Source organism: Dermacentor variabilis, chromosome 1 (assembly GCF_050947875.1).
Source record: "Dermacentor variabilis isolate Ectoservices chromosome 1, ASM5094787v1, whole genome shotgun sequence".
Classification (NCBI taxonomy): Eukaryota; Metazoa; Arthropoda; class Arachnida; order Ixodida; family Ixodidae; genus Dermacentor; species Dermacentor variabilis.
The window spans coordinates 255,405,480-255,428,200 of NC_134568.1; the positions used below are offsets into that span (position 1 = coordinate 255,405,480).

At 41.4% G+C, this 22,721-nt stretch overlaps 3 protein-coding genes across 3 annotated transcripts in view; 1 reads left to right on the plus strand and 2 right to left on the minus strand.

The window, feature by feature from the left end:
* LOC142561823 (zinc finger CCCH domain-containing protein 15) overlaps positions 1–6,141 on the minus strand; it is a 27,557-nt gene extending 21,416 nt beyond the window's left edge. The window contains exons 1-5 of the mRNA XM_075673479.1: positions 6,002–6,141; positions 3,583–3,684; positions 2,587–2,677; positions 1,993–2,133; positions 171–262 (exon numbers count right to left, since the gene is read on the minus strand). Of these exons, the coding sequence (XP_075529594.1) occupies positions 171–262; positions 1,993–2,133; positions 2,587–2,677; positions 3,583–3,684; positions 6,002–6,073 (498 nt within the window). The 5' untranslated portion in view covers positions 6,074–6,141. The remainder of the gene's footprint in view (positions 1–170; positions 263–1,992; positions 2,134–2,586; positions 2,678–3,582; positions 3,685–6,001) is intronic.
* Positions 6,001–22,721, minus strand: part of Ahcy (adenosylhomocysteinase) — a 48,626-nt gene continuing 31,905 nt past the window's right edge. Inside the window, exons 6-9 of the mRNA XM_075673478.1 lie at positions 19,125–19,332; positions 17,988–18,193; positions 16,344–16,511; positions 6,001–12,534 (exon numbers count right to left, since the gene is read on the minus strand). Of these exons, the coding sequence (XP_075529593.1) occupies positions 12,376–12,534; positions 16,344–16,511; positions 17,988–18,193; positions 19,125–19,332 (741 nt within the window). The 3' untranslated portion in view covers positions 6,001–12,375. The remainder of the gene's footprint in view (positions 12,535–16,343; positions 16,512–17,987; positions 18,194–19,124; positions 19,333–22,721) is intronic.
* On the plus strand, positions 6,417–9,950 carry HSPC300 (haematopoietic stem/progenitor cell protein 300). Its single transcript, XM_075673480.1, has 3 exons — positions 6,417–6,550; positions 6,638–6,720; positions 9,622–9,950. The coding sequence occupies exons 1-3, from the start codon at positions 6,430–6,432 to the stop codon at positions 9,649–9,651; spliced, it is 234 nt and encodes a 77-aa protein (XP_075529595.1). The 5' UTR covers positions 6,417–6,429; the 3' UTR covers positions 9,652–9,950.

The following is a 22,721-nucleotide window of genomic DNA, read 5'->3' on the forward strand; positions in this document are numbered from 1 at the left end:
CTTATTAATCATTATCGCGCAATTCTTGATGCCCAGTGCAAGGAAAGTGTCCTGCCAAAATAAATATCTTAATCTACTGCACTGTCTTTAGGTATTTCAGTCAGCCTTTGCAGAAACCACTGATTATGCATGCAATGTTGGCTTTCTAAATTTACATTGAGCATACATACAATGTCCGTTTTTGGCATCCGCCTCTCAGCTTCTCCATGCTTCTTTTCTACAACTTCTGCAAGCTTGGCTTCATCCCAGTTGTCCATGGTATCTGAAATACATATTATAATATTTAGAGGTTTGCCAAGTGGAAGCTGTGGCCGAACACAAGAGCTTATAAAATTGCATCATAATACTGAATACAATTCTGCTTCTGTCTGTACATAAACAAGCCACAGATTCCAACAGGAGAGCTGCTGGCAGATTTAAATCTGCATTATGCAATATTCCGCACAAAACTTTCTGCTTCCTTTCCAATGTGTCCTAAAACCTAAAATATAATGCACCTATTAGAAAAACATGAATCAGAATGTCATGTTACTCTTTAAGTGTGTCATATGAGCACTGCTACATGCTGTTGACAAGCATCCTGATCCTCTGTATACAAGTAGGGCAGCACTTAATGAGGGTTTATTACGATAGGACAAAAAGGAAAAAGAATACACTGCAATTATTTCTAAAAATCTTGCCTTAATTGAAAAGTCAACATCTAGGGGCAGTATAGCACAAGAGAAAAGAGACACAAAGAAAATTATGCTTGGGAATGACAATTTCAAATGTTTATATGTGCAAACAGCAACTAATTAGCACACATTTGCCATAAAGAGGGTCTTGAAAAGTGCATTTGCATTCACTACAATCACAATCAGTTTGCAATGAGGAAGAAATTGAACAAAAATAAATTTTCCTTGCAGTCAACACTAAGTGATGATCAGTTTAATACCATGTCAATTTGCTGCAGTTTATACATCTTTAGTATTACAAGTGGATGCTTCTTACAATGAACTAGTCAATACTTGTACAATGCTCATCATCAGATATTTAGATACGACCATCACAGCGTATGCATACTACTACTGCATACACTTCTGCATGGCGCTGTCTCAACAGCACTACTTGTGTAGTGGGGCGGCATTTTTCGGTGATCACTTTCGAAGATACTTTCATGAGGTTTCACGTGACTAGCGCCGAACATATCAGCATCTACTAACGATGGCATCCCTGGCACAAGGCCTAGCATGCTGTCTTAGCACAGCTGGCACAGTTTCAATAACGCTGTTGCCAATAGACGCCAAGAACATCCGGCACTAGTCATGTGAAATCTCATGATAGTGAGAGCATCTTCAAAAGTGATCACCCAAGAACATCACCCCAGGAAAGAGGCCCAGAATTTCTACTGCTTCAAAGCAGCCCCACTAGGCCATAACATGAGTTACACTGACTTGAGATACTGCACATATTACCGAAAAGCTAGTAAATGTTTACACACATGGACACGCACTCTTTAAAGTGTAAATCTGGTTAGCGTACAGTATGGCATGACTTAATTTTTTCTACTTTATGGGAAAGAAGTGCCTGATATGACATCTACAGCAGATATCAATATATGGAAGGTTACTCTGCAGGAACCCACTTCAAAGTGAAGCAGCTACAGGTGCTTAAATACAAATGAAGTGTTCTCCCAATAGTGCGCAGTCATGCACAAACCCTTAAAGAGAGAGAGAGAGAGAGAGAGAGAGAGAGAGAGAGAGAGAGAGAGAGAGAGAGAGAGAGAGAGAGAGAGAGAGAGAGAGAGGAAAAGGTATCGTAAGTGCACATGCGAATGATAATAATCACATTCTTTCCCCCCAAAAGAGCAAAACTACCTTTTTTGATAACTGAAAAACGTGGACATAAATTAGCAATATATATATATATATGCACTGCACACAGTTTCCTTCACCAGCTGTAGCATAGATGTTTCAAAGGCAGAAAAACCAGCACTGGCTGAATGCAACATACCTTGGTCTCTCATATCGGTGTAGATATCCCTCTTTTCTGCTTTCCTCTCAATAGTTAGATCATGAGAAAATTTGCACTTATCACCTTTCCCACAAGTTCCTTGCTTAAAGAATGCACAAAGCACTGACTTTGGATCAGCCCCTGTAAACAAAATGTTTGTAGTAAGGGAATTTACTCAACATAAACCATAGCAGCAATATAAGCCAAGTGGTGACCATGTACTCAATGCAATAAATATCTTGTGATGTCCAGACTTTGTAAATACCCAGTATTCCACTTAATTTCAAATTTACATGCATGCATCTTAGTTCTACGATTAGCATTGAATTCTCATGGCTCATTTATTCGAGTTCCATGCATCTATTCATCCGCAGCTTTGTGTCATATAAGTCATAAAACATTTCTGGGCACTGTAACACAATAGATATGATGACCTTTGGAGGTTCATTTTATCATGTTTGAGTCATTTGGAAAATAAATTCGCACATACAATTTATGAGCTATTTTTGTTGTACTGTAAGCTGTTGCAACCCATACTATAAGGACATCACTCAACGAAGAAAGAATTCTGGCCCACAAAAAAGAGCAGCATACCTTTCTCTACCTTTTGAACAGGCCTGAAAAGTAGCTGGTTTAAGTCTTCAGTTTCAGTTTTCTTCTTCTCATTCTTTGCTTGTGCTTCCACCTGCAGGAAAGAAAGAGGTCTTGAATATGTCTGCCCTGATAGCTTCATCTGCCCTGGAGTAGAAATCACCGATGGTCCTTTGTATAAATATCTGGCTGATATTTCATTAAGACAAGACCTAATGCTGTGTACAGATATTTTTGTGCATTTCAACTGGAACATTTCAGATTTAGGTCAACTGATTTAGGTCAACTGATTGATTCTGTCACAAAAATACATTCATTCTGTAAGGATTGTCATAGTGGAGGGTTACCAACTAATTCTGACTAGTTAGAGGAGTTTTCCAATGTGCTCTGGTAGCTCTGTACAAGTTTTTTACATCACTCCTTCATTATGATGAGGCCAGCATGGTTGGGAATTGAACGTGGAATACAGTTAGAGGAGACAGTTGGTCTAGTTGGTGCTTATTACAGACTTGAGCCATAGCACACAGGACAGAACTTACATTCTGTCCTGTGTGCTTCTCGCTGTCATTCATTGTCTTTTTTGCACTAGTTAATGATGTCTGAAGTCTGTTGCAATACAGTGCTACTTACAACTTGACTAGCTGTGCAACGCTCTACGGTAGTAAATCTCTTAAGGAACTCATATTTGATTCACGTAATGTTTCCACCTAAAAAGCAGGTGTAGAGGTCCAAAATGAAGCAATTCAAAAAATTTCATCACTCCCTTCAAAAGAAGCCTACTCGTATTTGAAACATCATGTGGGCAAAACAAGTAAAACTATAATAATGCAACACACCAGGACCGACTGCTGCACAATGTGACCAAACTGTGTTTCTGGATTACAGGATACACAAACCTTTGCAATAAGAAACTGAAGCTGTCAGGAATGGAAGCACAAGTATCAGATAATTTTTGAGCTTTTTATTATGCAAGACTGTACAGTATGGTTGGTACAATACCTTTTTGGCAGGCTGATTGCCAAACTTCACCTGGTGCTGAACCTGCTGGATAAACTTCTGCGTTTTTGCTCCCTTCTTGTTTTTGAGGCCAAATGTTTTGTCCTGCAGTAAAATGAAGCAAAAACATGAAGCATGGGATGTCACAGATATTTCTTTCCCATGCTTTTTTTCACACTTGCAGCCCCATGCGTATGAGCACAGTAATAAAATCCCTCCCCTCTCTCACATTTCAAACGTTGCTTTCACACGATCTGGTTGGTAATAGCGTAGTGCTGTTTCTAATGAAAGCCTGGAAGAAAATGGCAGTATGGCTAGTTAGTTAGGCAAAAATGCAGCTCAATATAAGTGCCACAAAGGAGTGAAGGAATGAGGGTGTAGTTGGTTTACAAGAGAATTCTCCTCCCTCTCAGAGGAGCTTAGCCATGCATGGAAACAGCCATGATGCACTTTCTATATATAGTTTTTCTTGATATGGCCCCCCACCCCTGTCGCCAAACAAGACGCTTATAAATCTGTTTATGTGGTACTTAAACAAAAATTAATTATGGGGTTCTACGTGCCAAAACCACGATCTGATTATGAGGCATGTCATAGTGGGGGACTCCACATTAATTTTCACTACCTGGGGTTCGTTAATGCACTCTTGAATCTAAGTACGTGAGAGTATTTGCGTTTCGCCTTCATCAAAATGCAACCTCTGCAGCTGGAGTCAAACCCGCAACTCGTGCTCAGCAGCACAACGCTATAGCCACTAGGCTACCGTGGCGGGTTACATGATACTTTCACCAGCAAAATCTTGCAAAGGAAGTCTTGCAGGATACAATTATCTCCTGCTTTAAACACCATCAATGCAAACAACTAATTTAACTGCAATAAAATGATACACACCAGGCAAACAGTTAACCTATAATTGCTTTTCTTTAGGCGATGGTACAGGACTTGTCATAGACATTCTCTCATAGACATACAGGACGCTATAAATGACAGCAAGAAAGAGCAAGCTGTGATATGCATGAGACCTGGAGAGTCACAAATTCAGAATTACAGTTGTGTTTCAGAACAAATAAGAACAACAGCAAATAAGAGCTGACATGGTTTTAAGTCAGTTCAGTTGACTGAATTCAAGGATTGCAACCAGCAGACAATGCACGCATTTTTTTCTGTGTGCACCTTGTCATCGGCTGGTTGCAACTATTAGCAGTAAATCTTCCTTAAGCATAGAAAAATTTGTTTGAAATAACTGTTCTTGTTGTGTAAATGACAATGTTACTTCACAATAAAAGCAAAGTGGATTAATTACTTGCACAGAGCTTTTTCCCAGTCTCAGCTAAAACAGCACATGGTGAGGGAAAGTAGGAATGCTAATTACAAGCACGGAAATATTACAAAAGCAATTTGGTCAGGTTAGTATAGGCTGCCGCATCGAAACTTCTTGTAAGTAGTAAACTTCATAAACCAAACTATGCGCACGTGTTGCCATCAACCACTGGTTTCTGTCACGTGTCTAGCACAGTATATTTTATTTGAGGCATTCTTACATGTATTATGGCGAAAGTTCTCGTGTTTTCTGTTATGCACAGCAAAAATTTATAAAATCTTTAGGGAGCAGCTATGCATGCAATTTTCGCTGCGAAGACTGAATCATGAACCGGCCCGATCACTGGTTGCCCAAGTAAAACGCACGCATGATTTGTGTTGCATATTGTCATTTACGTTTTCAAATGAAAATGCAAGCCGTTTCATAATGTGGAAGCCGATCAAACTCCGTCAGCCACTTCAAGGTTAGCCTCGCATAACAGTACCCTGTTAACAAGAAAGAAAACGGTCGTACGAACGCAGCTAAATGTTCGATCACCCTGCATCATGTACGATTCAGATTGTCTAGAAACAGGTCTTGCTTGAATTCGCGCACTTCTAGGGATTTCTAAAATTAGGCCATTCTTCGCCCTACTAACTTGCTGCCTCGTGGTAGAGCATAAACACATACTAAACTTCATAATAGATCTGAAACCTCGCGAATATGAAACACGAAAAGCAGCAAACCATTCTAACAAACCATTACAAATGTTGTGAAGGGCATTTTGCAGGACTACCTTTATAGCACACCTATGCGTAATCTTTATTTATTTATTTATTTTGGCAATCATCTGTACTCATGGGTTAAAGAATAAAAAAAGAAACCTAGACACACGTTCCCTCCGCATGAGCACATGATTGTCAGTACTTGTCGCGCATCTAAGCACAAAGTGAATGACACGTTCTCGCTGTTACAGTTGAGTAAGTGTAAGACAGTAGTACGTGTAATGGGTAATTGCGCTCTTTGTAGCGATTTATTCGATCAATCCGGAAAGTCTCACTAACACGGTGTCCGTGGAATTGACGTGATGTGCAACATACATAAGCCTCGTCATTGGCTTACCTCAATTACTTTCTCTTTTTTCTTCATTTCAGTCTTTTTACTCGGCTCAGGCGCTTTCTTCTTTGGAGGCATAGTGACAGTTTTAATTAATTGCAAAACCTAGAAGGTACCGTAACACACGGCGAAATGGTGAATAGCGAGCACGGAGACAGCGGAAACTACCGAACATAAGCAGCCGCGGTTTGGCATTGATCAACATCATTGATACAGTTATAGATTGTAGAAGTAATTTGAAAACATTAAATGATAATAAATAATGTTAAAGTAATAGCAAACTATTTATAAAATTCAGAAACATTTGCGCCGAAATTTGCTGCAAAGAATCCAAATGAAGCTTATTGCCAGCATGGTTTTCAGCCACATCCAGTCGACCGGATGCTAACTGTTTTACTTTCTGTCAAACTGAGGCATCTTGTTTGCTTAAGGCAATGTCTGTGTTAGAAAGAGAAGCTATACAGAAGCAAATTCAGCAAGACTGGGCGAACAGGGAATATATTGAAATCATTAGCGGGAGCATCAAGAAAATCGTGGATTTTCTTACATCGTTTGGTAAGCATGCATGTTATGTGTTCCTACGTTACGTGAGCATGACTGTTTCTCTTCTGTTTCACACAACTGCGCCTTATGCAATTACAGATATGTCGTGTAGAGCGAGGCTCGCTACCTTAAACGAAAAGCTGACGTCACTGGAGAGAAGAATTGAGTACTTAGAGGCCAGGGTGAGTAATACCAGTAATACATAGCAGAATGTTTTGACGCGCTTAGAAGTTACGAAGCTGATCTCGGAAGTAAAATCTCGGCTGGTTTGAGAAGGAATATAACTTCCCTTGTTAGCATTAATTGGCATGTGTAGTATTGCTTGACGGCCGAAGCTGTGCCAAAAAAGTCCGAGAGTTGTGTGGTGTTGCACTTGCATGTTCAACGTAAATATTGAAATTCCGAGGCCACAGCTATGTTTAGTGCCGTTTAAGCACTGTGTGCTGCAAAGCACCGGGTCGCGGATACGATTCACGACCGTGACGGCCGCATTCTGGTGGAGGCGGAATGCGAAAATGCCCGTGTACTGAAATATCGTAGCACGTTAAATACGTACAAAATCAATCCGAAACCCGCCACTATGACGTGTCTCGTAGCCTATGTGCATCATCAGAAAGTGAAGCCCCATTAACTCTGTCGTTACCGCGCATATAGAAATCAATCAATCAATTTGATTGGTTTTTTTAACACGTTAAATATTTCTGTTGGAATTCTGCCAGCAGCATTATACACCGTGTGAAATTACGACTATTTGCCAGATTTGACCCTATTTGACAAATTGGGGAGTCTGGAAAATAAAACTTCCGACTGGGAGTATCGTCGAAACTAGCACCCAGTGCTCCTAGCACTTCAATAAAAACGCAAAATTTACGTTTTGGTTGACTTGGCAACATAATTTTTAAATGACAGCGGCAGTGAAGAGAAGCTTCTCGCGGGTTGTCAATGTTCTGATGTGTAGGCTGTTTTAACAGTGTCTCAAATTGCAGATGCTTACGAGTGCATGTTATTTTGATAATTGTGTTGACATTATCAAGTGCGCCTTCCCCCCTCCCCCCCCCCCTTCGTGGGTTGCTTTTATCCATCAATGCTTCGACAGCGTACATATAAGTTATTACGAGCAATCCTTCCCGTCATGTGGGATTTTCGCTTGCACAAGAGCACGCAGTCAATTCCAGACCAACCTTTGACCGAAGCTTGACTAGCTGTCTGATCTCTTACATTTTGAATATCGCCTATGCAAGCTTATTCAAATGTATTTATTCAAAATACCCTCAAAGGCCCTTATTACGAGGGTATTACATGGGGGGGGGGGGGGATCACAGGCACTGGTCATAGTTTGTACATACTAAAAACAAGAGAATGTAACAGAAGTAATAATACAGTGGAACATAGGTAATATACAAGATAATTAGGTCACAATTATTACAGAGAAAACATTATTACATATTAGGAGAACATAAGGCAACTGCAACGAAAAACACCAACAAACATTGAAAACACTGTAAAAGTCCCCCCCCCCCCCCCCAAAATAATATGATTAGTCAACAAGTCGTGAGCGAATTAAATGTTGAAACTTAGTCAAGTCTGGTTCCGTGGCAATGACTAATGGTAAGGCGCTCCATTCAGTTATTGTGCGTGGTAAGAACGAATATGCATAATGGGATGACTGGCAGTTAATGTGTTCGACTTTGTATGGATGGTCATGGCGTGGAAAAGTGCCCTTATTCATTACTGTACAACATTGTGCAGCAGTGTACAGGAACTGAACAAAGCATGGGGAGGCTCCAGCACCAGTTGAGCGCACTATACCACCTTGCTTGCACAGAGAAGCTGACCAAACGCAATAATCAAGCATGAGGAACCTTCTGCATGCTCATTGAACTGGCAAGCCTGAAGAATGCAGTAAAAATGCAGAAATGCTACCTGTGCAATAGGAACTTACCTGTTTCCACATTTGCAAAGCTACTGTGTTCCCACATAGCATGGGCGTCACTGTGGCTAGTATTTACGCCAACAAATCTTCATTTTGTTGCATTATCAGACTTAAAAAAGTTGGGAACTAGGAACCAGGTGCATATTTCATATATCTTACTTTTTTTCAACTGAGTACTTATACTAAAAATAGCAAATTATTACTTTCATTGCTGTTCCTTGAGGTTTGAAATTTCTCATACTAATTCTAAAATATTGTCTGAGCAATTGTTACTGCTATACAACTATTCAAAATGCCAGTGATCAGGCTATGATTTTACGTAGTATAGGTTGCAACTACGAAGTCAATGAAATAGAATGTTAAAACATAGAAGCACCGAAAATGGGCACATTTCAGTGGTAACGAAAGAGTTAGTTAATATTAAACATTTTATGCCGTGGACATAGAACGCATGCTCAAATTACCATTTGGCCATTCATAAATCATGTTATGCAGCGCCATGCGGCAATTCATTGTTGAGTTTGTCCAAAGCTTTACTGCTTCATTCAAATCTGGAGACAAAGGCGTCTCGAGCCTCCCCCTTTCCATTTTGTAAACCAGAACTACCATGGTAAAATGCTGAGGCACAGTACTAAGCACCTGCGCTACTCACCCTTTTTCTTAACACTCTTGCAAGGCAGTTGGACCATCTAAAGCCAATCTTTTAGTGGAGAAAATGCATGTGATTAGATTACTTGGGTGTAGTAATTACTTGACAGTTATGGGCTCCTTCCTTGGCTGAAAAAACCCTAGGAAGTCGCAGAGCATTCGAGTTGCTTGTTTCAATTGACATATTGCAGCACCAATGCAACTGTTAGAACTTCACAAAAGTCTTGCGAAAGGACTCATCCATTCCCTCGATATCGGAACATGGCTAAAAGTGTTTGTCTAGTATTAAAGTGCATTGCTCACATGTTTTTACGGTAACAACCCTGCACATTTATTGAATATATATAGTGAAGCTTTTGCCTGTTGGATCACAATGAGCAAAAAGTTATCAAATTACAGTACGAGTGGAACAATCAACTGTATTTCAAATATTTGTGCCATGCATATATATATCTTTTTTTTTTTGCTTCGTTACTTTAACTCCCTATTCTTTTCTTTTCAGGTCACAAAAGGCGACACAACATTCAATTAATCACTATGCGGTTATCTGCACACTTGCTATGCAGGTTTTTTATGACATGCATGGTGCAAAGTAGGTGGCCTGCCACATTCACGAACACACCATGATGGACTAATTTCATTTGTGTGGCATCAAGCTAATGAATGCTGAAGTGGAATTGTGGTGTAATTTAGCATACAAACTCCCATTGCCTAAGCATTGCATTTACTGACAAATATAAAATATTAAAGTTGTTGGAGTTGGTAAATTGATGGGTTAGTTACTCTTGTAAAAGTTGCTTGTAACTGCCATTAAAATGCTTTGTAACATTCCTTGGTGCTTTTTATTGTTTAAATGCTTAGATTTGATTATTACAAAACAATGTCTAAATTTTAGCAAGGGGGCATTTCAGAAATCTCATCCCTCTTCAAAAGGCCATAAGTGCCATAATACACTTTCTATATAAAATGTGAAAACTGAACCTTCTTTTGACAGTGTTGTGCTAGAGCAGCAAGTGGTTTGGTGTAGTCTTCTGTCTGTAGATAGCAGCGGAGTACTCTGCTGATAGCACCATTCCACATGTCAATGCTTTTTGACCATGGGGTTTCTTATGCAGTAAAACCTTGTTAAAAGGAAGTTATAGAAGTCAGAATTACTTCGTTATATTTATTAAGTGTTCTGCAATATAAATCCTTATGGGGATTTCAAGGAGAATTTCTCTGCAATATATTGCATTTCGTTATGAGGTTGGACTAATTACCTAGAGGAAAAACTGGAGCTGTTCTATACATGGGGATGCTGGAATGCAAGGGCTTCAGATTGACATCTTTCTTTTGAGGAGTTGAGACACCATGAAGATGCATCTGGTAACAGCATTTGATCAGTCGCAATGCTTCGTTTCTTACTGCAACATTTAAAATGCCCATTTCTTTTAATATGGAGAACCATAAGAACTCGTACTGACTTATGACAATTATTCAAATGTGAATGGTACCAGCAGCTGCTTAAGCTGGAAGAAAAGCTGCAAGGTCTGTGCTCCCAATGTCAGTTTGAATCGTCTCTTCTTGTTTCCCTCAGTTCTATTAAACATGCGTAAACAATAACGAAATATTTATTGCAGGCAAATAAAGACTTCAAATGGCAATTTCATTTTAGGAACACATTTGTGTGGAAATGACTAAGCAAAGCCTTATTTAAGACGAGCGTTGAACATTCACATATCAGCATTCCCATGGTGGAACAGCATCTGTTGGGAGACTGATATTGGCACCAGATTTACTTCCAAGTAGTTATGCAAGAAAATCTGTCTTTGCTAAATAACATGGCTTTCATATTTTTTCCGGTAGAACACAGGCAATTTCCAATTCAACAAGCAACAACTTGAATAAAAAAAGCCATCTGGGTGTAAAATTAACACACTAACAAACCTGCAGTGATCACAATTCTAACCTTTTTACATGTTGGGTTAGACGCGAGGCTTGCACCATTGTGTAATACGAGCGGTTGAGAGCAGATGTACGATATACAACTTGCATAAGCGCTGACATACATGCAGGAAGTGGCAGATATTAACTCTTACCCAAACATGCCCATTGGGCATCGTTAGCCCACTAACGATGTTCTTGAGCGCCAATTTCAAGACCTTCCGTGCCGCTCACGGACACTACACTATTGCTTCTTGTGGAGTTCGTATTTGCCCCGCTGGGTGGCGATTTTTGAACAAGCTACAATTAGTACGGTTGCTTGTTAGAGTCGTGAGCAAAAACTGCCATCTGTGGAAGTGGCGTGCACACTCCGAAACATAGCAGATCTCCAGATTCCATGGTGCCTGCGGCCGATTTTATTGATAACTCAAGCAAGAGTGAACTGGAGGATGCTACCTTTTAATCTGACCGATTACAAGAGCGACCCAGAATTTGAGGATGCGCTGCTAGTTCGTGCTCCTCCACCAGCTGAAGCCATTCAACCCTAGCCAGCTAACATGGTGATACTGTACTATATAGAAACTGCAAAACGTAGCAGAAAACAAGAGCTTACTACTAGGTTTGCAACATTCTCCCGTTTCACATCAAGAAGCAGCTTAGCTGTGTGGCACACCAAACTGTAGGGCTTCCAATCAATCCTTTGTAGCGCAAGTAGATTTTAAGGAAAAATTTAAATTTAGATTTGGCAATTTATATATTTTATGACATATATCTTGTTAATAAAACTTGTATGCCTGAAAAGCGGATTCATTTTGCTTTACTTTCATGTAATGCATAAAATTTTAAGTGCACTAGTTTCTTCGGGGAAAAAAAAAAAACCTTTTGTAACCTAAAAAAAAAAAAAAAAAACGGCCACCTTCCCTATGGTAGGGAAAGTTAAATGAGCAACTACAAAGAAAAATCGCGTAAGGTAGAATATTGTCGTGGCCCTGGAAAGGTAGTACTAGCTGCCGATGTGCAGTAGTCAAACCTCTTTATGTATAATGAAGTCTCATCCGACACAAAAATACCTTTTTTATAGCCAATCATTTGTAACACTGGGGTTCAACTGCAGGTGTGAAGTAACGTATAGCAAGTGTTAAACATATGCAAATCAATACACAAGCTAGGTACACAGAACATTGCTCGCTTGCTACTATTTCCCTTCTTGAAATGTGAAGACTCTCTTTTCCAATTTATCAACATGCTAATGATCATTTCAATTTATTATCATAAAAATTGGCCAACAAATTTCTCAAGAAACAGCAGACCATAGCGGCAAATGCCATCAAGTCTAGTATCGATAGTAATCCGGCTTATAAGGGCCTTCAGAAGGAATGCCAAGGTAAGAGGACTGCTCCTTAGTCAGCTTGGACAGTTTCACTCCAAGGTGGCCGAGGTGAAGTGCTGCAACTTCCTCATCAAGCTTCTTGGGCAAGAAATACACGTCCACCTAAAAGAAATAAACAAGCTACATTACTGCACCTATAAGTGGATTACATCTGTCACATACTGCAAATAATATGATTTATACAGTTATGCCAAGTAATGTACCACAAGTTTTAGTGCCCGCACGGTTTGCTGTAGTCATGAACGCATTTAGACTAACGATCAACTTGTTACATTTGCTAGGTAATGTGGTTGTACTGGAATTTTCCACTTACTGTACTGTTTTGCCACTTCCAATGCTTTTTCTGAGTAATGTTCATCTACTGTTAGCACTGGTGCTGCAAGGATAGCAAAATGCAGCAAGACTGCTTGAAGCCATGCCATATAAATATATGCTTCACTCTAAGCTAGTAATCATGACTGTTGTACACTTATGTCACCCCAATTTGATATACTAAACTCTGTGCAAGCAAAGCATGCTGTGCTTTTGCTCTACCTTAGGTTATAACACGGTCGCCAACTGATAATTCAGACATGCTTGATTATTTGAACAGCTTTGCGGAAATGCCACTGGCCCTAAATTGGATGACCAAATTTTGGGACATGTGCAACTGTAATACCTTGCTTCACCTGCATGGCCAGTGCTAATTCAGTCACCGAGTCCAGTAAGAGTGATATTTTGGAGCACAGCTCTTAAGCGCCTGTTCCTGCGTTGAGCGGCGGCATGCCTCTGTGGCAGCATTATACCTTGTAACCGAGCGAACGAGCACAGGAGATGTGATGAAAGTGAACACACGGAGGAAAAAATGAAAAAGCACGCAAGGAGGAAAGTGGAGGAGCAAAGGGGAAACGGCCTGGCACATGCGTTGCCGACGGCCATGGCATCCGCTGCTGCGTGGGCGACGTCATCAGCGCTTCAGAAGGGGAGGGGCTACGCTTGTCCACAGTGTCAGCTGCTGAAGTCAGTCAGCGGTATTAGCGTGTGTGAAGTGTATCACAGCTTCTGCAAGAGGCGATGGCGAGCGGCTACGAGTAAGGCTCGATGTGATGCTCCCTTGGGTGTTGTCACCGCTGACACTGGTGGCACGATTTTTCCTATGGCAAAGGGCCACTCTCATCATCGGTGGAACGGAAGTGTGAGAAGAAAAGCGTAGTGCTGTGCAAGACTGGCTGTGCGGCAACAATGGCTATGATATGGGGCCAGAGTAGTACGCATCGTGTCTATGAAAATGAAGCATGCTACTCGCAGTGTTCTCTTCCTAATATAAACCTACATAATCAGAATACAAAATATTGACATGCAAAATGAAAACATGTACAGAGCTGCACTCCAATTTCGCATTAAGGAGTATCGTAATCGTCAGTGAATTTTTCGTTTTGAAACATCACAAGTACCTCGAAGCCGAAATTAGCGAAACTTAGATGATCCAGTAGTCGCCAACCACCCCAAACCATAGGAAAAGCTGAGCCAAGCTGCCGATTGGTAAACGCTGCATTTACAGTTTGTTGTGCCAGTTCCACATGTCCAGTGTCTATTCATTAACTAATAAAATAGCGACACAGCCCCTGGCGACTTCATCAATTGTTGTTGTTCAGAATCGTCAAACAGCTTCAAGTGGAGCCAACTCAATCGCAGATGTCTGCACCGATGAGGACAGCAATTAAGTGAGGGAAATGCCGGACAATGATTGTTGCAAAGAAACCTGCAATCATTTGGATATCGGAGCACTGTCGACCTCTGTGGAGATATAGATTTGATGCATGCGTTGACTGTACTTTCGTCTATTTGTAGGTATAGTACAACAATGGTCAAAATACGAACCGACCAGGTGTCAGGCAAGGGTATGTGTGTGTAGAAATGCGTTCACAAGCTTTCTCTTGTCAACTTGTAGAATAAAGTCACTTATTTTCTGGCAAACCTGATCGGAATCCTGATTATTCAGACATTTAGACCGTCTCTGTTGAGTTCAAAATGTCAGTTGGCGACTATATGCAGACGGTAAGAGGAGGAGCCGCAACCTCCTTGCATTGTCCGACTGTTACGTTTATTTTTCAGAAGACATCACTGCATGTGTGAGGCACCTACAACACATTTTGTAACCACAAGGGAAAACTTTAGCCCGTGGCTCTTATCTAAATATACACGGAAATGAAAAATTCTATTTTTTGGCAACCACTACACGGAATTTGACGAGGTTTCTTGCATATAAAGAAAAAATTCGCAGTTCCGCCCGAAAGGTGAAGCACCGATTGTGATAGCAAATTAGTAGATAGCCATACGAAGTAAGGGTAGTTTTATTGGCCAGATAAACTTGTAAACATTCACTTACTAACTAAATTAACACTGATAGAATGTGTAAGCGTGACTCAACGAGCACGTAGAAAGAAACAGACACACAGAGACAGCGCTCTTGTGTGTCTGCTTCTTTCTATGTCCTCGTTCAGTCGCGCTTACACATTCTATCATGGATTCAAACCAACTAGCCCGCCAACATGCTTTAAATAAATTAACCAGCACGGTGTCAGCGCGCACAGGTAAACATGAACACATCTCGCTCAATGAGTACGGAGGTTTGCTGTCAAAATGCTGAAGTGAGGAATCGCGGCAGCAGCAAGTGAATTGACCTTCGTGCATCTCTTGCTTCATCACAAACGAAACGTCCAAAGCGCAGCACATATGAAGCTACCGGCACTATGCGCACTCTGAAAACATCGCAGATCGCTTTGAAGATGAGGCCTGTGCGGGCGCGCACTTTGACCACGTCGCAGATTGCTTTCAAGACACACGAGCGCCGGCCACGCATCCCTACGGTATCTGCCAAAGGAGTCTACTACAGTGTCCGCGATTCGCGTGGTCAACGCCATAGTAGATGCTGCGGTTGTCTCCACTCTGTACGGAGCAACGGGCGAGGAGGACATTGAGGCAACGTAGCAGGCACCGAGGAAGAACACCCCTCCTTCCTTGCCTGACCCCACACGCAAGAGGTGAGGGCACGCATTTGAGCGGCATTCCTCGCTCGCGCACGCGAGATTGAACGGCATTCGCCGGCTCACCCTCACATGCTTTCACTCGCACGTACAGCATACGACATGCGGCGACGGCTTTATCGCCCTTGGACTTTATACGGAACCTCACGGCGACGCTGATGGCAGAAATGCGCCTGGAGCTTCCATATAATTGCTATCGCAATAAAAGTTAAAATCTAGTGACAGCAGGAAGCAGATTTTCTACTTAGGACTTAAATTGAACAAGCTTACAATTATGTAAATTGGCAATAAAAAATCAATATCACAATTTTGCAAACTGCACCTAGTAATACATCTAAAACTGACATAATTGATGTACTTATTATGCACTGCTCTAAAATATACCAATAGCTTGTGAGTACGACATTTCCAAAATCCTCGTAAACATCATAACAATTTCACTCAAACTGTAAATTCATATATCACATTTATCCGCTTAAAATCCTCTAACAGATGCAGTTTACAGAACTTTGATATCTGTTTTTGGTGAAGAGCTACGAAATTGTAAACTTTGTGCTTCAAATTTTTTTAAACTTGCCAATTTACAGAATTTTTTGTAACACATGGAAGGCCATAAATAAATATTATGCATTCAATTTAACTCTCTCTCTCTCTAATGCAACAAATTTCTTTCAAATCTGTCAAGCAGTTGTCTCATACAATAAATCACGCATTTTACATGTATTTGAATAGGGAAATCAGTTGGCCCCAAGCTAAAAGGTCCCTCTTAAATTCCCATGGCCGCCATTTTTTTTTTTTGCAATATTTAAGAAATACAGGACAGAGTCCTGGTATGTTTCTTATTGACCTCTATTGGAAGCAAAATTGAACAATTAAACAGAATACCTTGTACTTGTCAGTTTTAGTCCACAACTCAATCTGAGCAAGCACTTGATTTGTGAAAGAAGTGCTCATGACGAATGATGGGTGTCCCATAGCACAACCCAAATTCACGAGGCGACCTTGAGCAAGGCATATAATGTGATTGCCATTTTTCAGCTTGTAACGGTCAACCTAGGAGAAAACACAAAAGGAAAATAAAAGGGATATTAGACATACACTATTGGTGAGGTACATTTCTTTCCATTTCATAATGGTCATGTTCTGCTGTTTCTTTCAAAAAAGGTTTGCCCTTCAGTCAATTGCAACACAAGAACATGTTGTTAGCTGCTATTTTTGGTGATGAAAGAGAATGAAAGGCAAGGAGGTTAACTACCCAGCTTGCTACCCTACAATACGGGAGGGGCAGTGAAAAGTAGAATGTATACACACACATGTTTGGTGAAACTAACGCCTAACAATATATACAGGCTGTTTCAGAAACTGAAACTGCTAAAAAATAGGGAACTTGAGATGAAAGTTTTCCTTAGGATTGCTTTTACAAAAGCAGCACAGATCTTAAAGTGATTCAATGTACGATGTAAACAAAAAGGAGTCTCGAGACAATATAAATGAGACTAATGAATTAATATTTTAGCTTAAGACTCTGATAATCCCTCTTAATGCAAGACATGAAGCCCATTGTCTGAAGAGTTTGTATTTGTGTATAGACTTGCATAAATCTGACACTGGTAATTCCTGCACAGTATTGAATTCTGGCCAAATTCACAGAGGAAATTCAATCTATAATGCACATGAACGCAAATGTCATGCTCCTTGCAGACACCCATGGATGACGCTACCGTTTCTGCCTCACCGTCAAGCAAGCATGGCCAAATGTCCTCCATCAAGCCGCAAATCACATCACACGGCTTCACACTAAATCAGGACGTAACTATGTACTGCTTCCCATAACTGCATCCACAACCACTGCAGATTAATCCATGATCGCAGCAATAGTAACTACACTTGAGAGACATACGGCTAATGTGGTGCTGTGTGCCACAAAATGCAAAAATATAAAGAAACCATCACAGTGGCTATGGCATTGTGCTGCTGAGCACAAAGTGACGGGTTCAACCTGGCCATGGCAGACACATTCGGATGAGGGTGCAAAGCAAAAATGCTAACGATTCAGTGCACATTAAAGGAACCCCAGGTTGCCTGAACTATTCCAGAAACCCGCACTATGTTGGTCTCTGCAACCCACAGGCTTTGGGACATTAAATCCCACCCTTTAATTTTTAGAAACGAGAAGGTTCAAAGCATTCCTGCATGTTTTTTGAAGTTTTTTCCAAGTAACGATTGTAGCAAAACATACTTGGCTACTTTGCTACTGTTTAACATTAGTGCTGCATTTGCATCGCACTTTTGGAACGCTTGCTGTACTCAAAGGGCTTCTCCGAATTAATTGATGTATGGCCCAATAGCTCTGAATAATTGAGAGTTTGATGTCACCGAATAATGCACACACTTGGCGAGTCAGACCTGAACTCCATATTAACGAGGCTGCACAGCAGTACCTTTCATGCATACTAAAAGAAAAGTAAGGCATACTTTTTTTATGTAAGTATATGATTACACTAAACTAAACTAATATAGAATTCCTACCTGAGGCTTGATCTCAATCTTTTCTGCGGCATTCTGTTCCAGCCACTTGACATCAATTTCGATATCAAAGTGGCCAATGTTGCAAACAATGGAATCATTACGCATCTTCTCAAAATGTTCTCCTCGTATAATATCCCGGCATCCAGTAGCAGTCACAAAAATAGAGGCCTTTGATACAGCATCCTCCATGGTGGTGACCTCAAAGCCTGCAGCACAAGTAAACATTCACTGCTGTCACAAGAACAACAGTTTGGAAAAAAAAAAAAGGGGGGGGGGGGGGGGGCTTTATCCAGTTGTTCTTCCTAGATTTTTTTTTTCTCTTTGTTTGCATAATCGGAATACAGACAGAGGTATTCCTTGTACTTCAGAGACCACCCTGTTTCCCCCCAAAAGACAAATGGCATCTTCGGATAGTCGCTGTGATCCTTCCGAATCCAAGTGGATGGATTCCGGAAGTGCTCTGGGCCCAAGTCGGAGATATCTTGCACCAACCAAACAGCCAGCACCTTTTCGGAGCAGTGAGAGAGAAGGAAACAAAAGCTGAGGGGAATTTGCAGTAACGTGGCCAGTACCACCGCCACTGGCTGCGTTTAGATGTGAAACACTGTGGCAATGGTGGCGTAGGTGGATAATAATTGTCATTGACGTGACCGGAGTGAGAGTCCCTCTTTGCCAGTGCAACCATGGGAATGGGTGGCGTCATGTGATCAGAAAGGACCGTTCAAACGCAGCTGTAGCACCCCTCTTTAACCATCCAAACAAGATTGGTCTTTTGGGAACACTTTACAGCACTCAAAAACAACCATCCGAAGATGCCGAAAAATCCACAGCACAGCAGCACCTATGCAAGACAAAGGCACTGCTCCGAATAGCAAAGTGAAGTGAAAAACAAAAAATACAATTGCCACTACATTATTAACTTTTCACCGACTATGACGCGAAGCCCGGCATCTATTCAGCCTACATGTTCCCCAGGGTCCCATACTCCTGAGCATGAAGGGAAAGCAACCAGCACAAGTGCCAACGAGGCACAGGGCCAGCAAAAATACAGCAATGCATTTTTCTCACCCCCCCCCCCCCCACACACACACTTTCTTTTTTAATAAGTAAATGCTGGAGAGTGCAAACGCTACATACCTTCCATAGCAGCCTGCAGGGCATTGATGGGATCAACCTCAGTGATGAGCACACGACATCCGAAGCCACGCAGGGACTGTGAACAACCTTTACCAACGTCGCCAAATCCAGCTACACAAGCCACCTTGCCAGCAAGCATTATGTCTGTTGCTCGTTTGATGCCATCAGCTAGCGACTCACGGCAGCCATATAAGTTGTCAAATTTGCTCTGGAAATCAAAGGGAGTAATACTTCACTGTAAAAACACTTTGACGTGATCAAAAGATTCATTAATCATTTGTCGGTAGCATGTCTGAAGGAGCTAATGTCGCTGCGCACAAGCAGCTAGTAACATGGTACTTTTTAAAATCTTGTAAATTTTGCTCACAGTCTTTTGTTCACAGTCACAGCAGCTATGTTCATGAATATAAATTATTTGGATGCAACTTCTGCACTGAAGGAGAGTTCAAAGTAATACTTTAGAAGTTGGTCAGTAATTGTTACTAAATGATATGAGCTCATAGTAAAATAGAGTTGGGTTGCTCAAGAGGACAGTGAATACTAAGTTGATTGCATTCTCCTAATGCGCATGTGGATTATTTAAGGCTTGGCACAAGTTCTCTGAAACACCCTCTACAGCACTCGCCTTAATAGTTTATTGAACTTCCAAGACAGTATAAAATATTCGCAAAGAAAAAAAAATCCTTATGGGTAGAAATATTCTTGCAAATTACCCGTCACAATTCATACATACTAACAACACCCAGTACATACAGTGTTCAAAGTAGCCCACTTCGCATACTCAAAAGTGTCATTCTTGCGCAAGTTCCGCTGCTACCACCCTCCACAGAGGATACACCGGAACACAGACTTGCCTATCTCACAATCCATTTGGCGCAGGCAATAAGTGTCCTAGCACTGTGCCATGCCCAGCATGTTCTGCTCTTCTCTGTGCCTTTGCAACATGTGGCTTCTCTATCTCCCTGCTAGCTGTTAGCTCTAAATGTGTATGCCACCATACACACAAGACAGAAAGAAATAACAGACTTGTATGTGAGAACGAAGGTGCTTGTCAGCCAGTTGGACTGATACATCATGGACCGCTTATAATGTAAGTGGCCGGAGTCGCAAATTTCCACTGTAAGCGATACTGCACCATAATGAAAACATGTAGACCAAGCAGCCACGTATGCCTAAGAGTCAAAGCATGTGACCGGGATGTGCCCTCACTTTCGTTGGTGAGATGGTTCCTCCACTTTCCAAGTGCCGTGCAGTCACTGCAAAACATCTTATTCTGCATGAAACTGCAACTTTGGTCACCGATTGCTGACCAGATGGTGCTGGTTAGGCCTAGCTGGCAGGATGTTGGGTGGCTTGCCGTTGTGGGAAGCTCACCCTCGATATACGTTCATACCCGTTGACAAATACACGGAGATCTGGTACAAGATCATGCGCACAGGCTGAACTGAGGGTAGTGCACACGAAGTGGGGTTCGCCGGGAACTACCCGTGAACAGCTGGCAACAACTGCCGACACGTATAGCGAAAGTTTGTATGTGCACATACTGGCAGGAATGATGAAAGCTCGAGTATGAACAACACTCTGAACTGATGAATTTGCGGAACACAGTTCGTGACTGACAGCATCACGGAGCTAAAGTCACACATGCAATATATACACTTCGCGACGGGCAAACTTGAAATGCCCTTGCAGAGCTTCAGCCGCATTTTCTGTGGTGGTGGTGTTGTGAAAAACAAACTGATTCTACTGTCGAAATTCGTTTTTACGGCCTGCCCGTCTGATAATTAAGACCTCTGCAATCCTATCTGTGTTCAAAAAAATCTGTCAGTACCTGTATTTAATTTACACATGGAAACTGAAGAGCCAAAGTATGCATTCGGTGCAGACTGCGTGCCACTAGGAAGCAACTGGAGCAAAGGGCTCTGTTGCCTAGGCAACCTCCATGCGCCTGCTGAGCCAGCACACTGCCGCCACATTTTTCTTTTTCGCCCTCCGTTCCTTGTTTGTTTGCCTGCTCCCGGTCTCCTCCTTCACACCGCCCTCGTCGCTATTCCCTCGACTGGCGCACCTCGTTATGAAGCGCGCTCGCTGCTTTGCTTGACTAAGGGATTCTCTGGCAACCGAATTATAACCAGTATTTCCTCTCGAGCAGTTGCACTATAAGCGGTATGCATATACATTCAGTTCTATGGGAAAATAAACTGGAGTCATAAAAGGGCGCATTATAACCGGTTCTGCACTATAAATGGCTACATTATAAGTGATCCAAGTTGTATTGTAAAACCTGGCAGCAATCGCCTCACATCCATATTAAAGTGGATGTGAGGCACAATATTAGGAGATAAATTCTAAGCAAGTGTCACAACAATACGCCTCAGCCAGCTTTGGAGGCACTCTTTATTAAAATGAATGCTATCTGCGACAGCAAGGCAACCACATGTTTGAACTACAAGTTTATGAGTGCTGATCCTTGATTTGCACTCCATTTCTTTATGTCGCAGTTCTAGTGCGCAGTGAGGCACAGATCTGGTAGAGCGCATGCACTCCAAATAGCATAATAAAAATGCCCCCCCCCCCCCCAAACACATATTTTTTTAAAATTACTATCAGACTTCTTTTTTAAAAAAGCTACAAGTGTAGTGAACGTGACATTTCTGCAGAGGATTTGCTAGGTGAGATGCTTTGAAAAGGCTAACAAAAATATGTTCATTAACTTTTTTTTTATTTGAAACTTGGGGACACTTGTTTATATGGTGAATTTGGAGGTGTTCACATTCCAATGCACCCCAATTTTTTTCTTTAATCTTGAATATCACACTAAGAGATATTCATCATCATCATCATTAATGAGCAACAAAGTTTGAATTACTGCACGTTGTGGCAGGAATACAGCAAGTGTTGCCTGGCAAGCATCTGCCACGACATGCCGCCATTCAAACTTCCATCAAAGGATGTCTCCAGCTGAAGTAATAGCGGGGGCTGCCTTTCTCGCACTTCCGGTGCACTTGGTTTCAATATTAGGTGCAATTTTCAATATTCAAAAACTGGGGGCACATTGAAATGTGACTCCTAAGATTCCACGAAAAGGTCCATGAAGAAATTTTTGATAGAGTAAACAAATTTCCATTACCTATGGTAAAGTATATTCACCTTGCAATGCAACTCCTCTGAAAAAACACCACATTTGCTTGCTATGCTTGTAGCCATTTTATCAAGTAGCTCTACTAATCATTTCATACTTAACCCATCTAAGTCTAACTTTATGGTTTTCCGATCACCACAGAAACATATACAGTAGGCTTTCATTAGATCCAGAACGAAAGTCCCGGCCGCGCCTGTGCATTTCTGTGGGCCTAAACTTTCGTTATTTCAATCCTGAACTTGGCCTTTGACGGATAATTCGACCATGGCTGGTCAGCACAAACATGGCTGACCCCAATGGTGACCCCTTTGGGGACTCCATTAGCGGCAATGGCTGCACTTAGGGCACAGCGACTGCACCGAACACAATAATCTCTTGTCAAAAGCACTTAATTTCGGCCTGCACCAGGAAGCTGCAAAAATGGTAGTTTACAATGAATTACAACAATATTTATC

Bases quoted from the DNA above. Each gene is read 5' to 3' on its own strand.
- HSPC300 (XM_075673480.1), top strand. From the start codon at position 6,430: ATGTCTGTGTTAGAAAGAGAAGCTATACAGAAGCAAATTCAGCAAGAC. The intron at 6,551-6,637 runs GTAAGCATGCAT...ATGCAATTACAG, and splicing joins GGATTTTCTTACATCGTTTG to ATATGTCGTGTAGAGCGAGG. The intron at 6,721-9,621 runs GTGAGTAATACC...TTTTCTTTTCAG, and splicing joins TTGAGTACTTAGAGGCCAGG to GTCACAAAAGGCGACACAAC.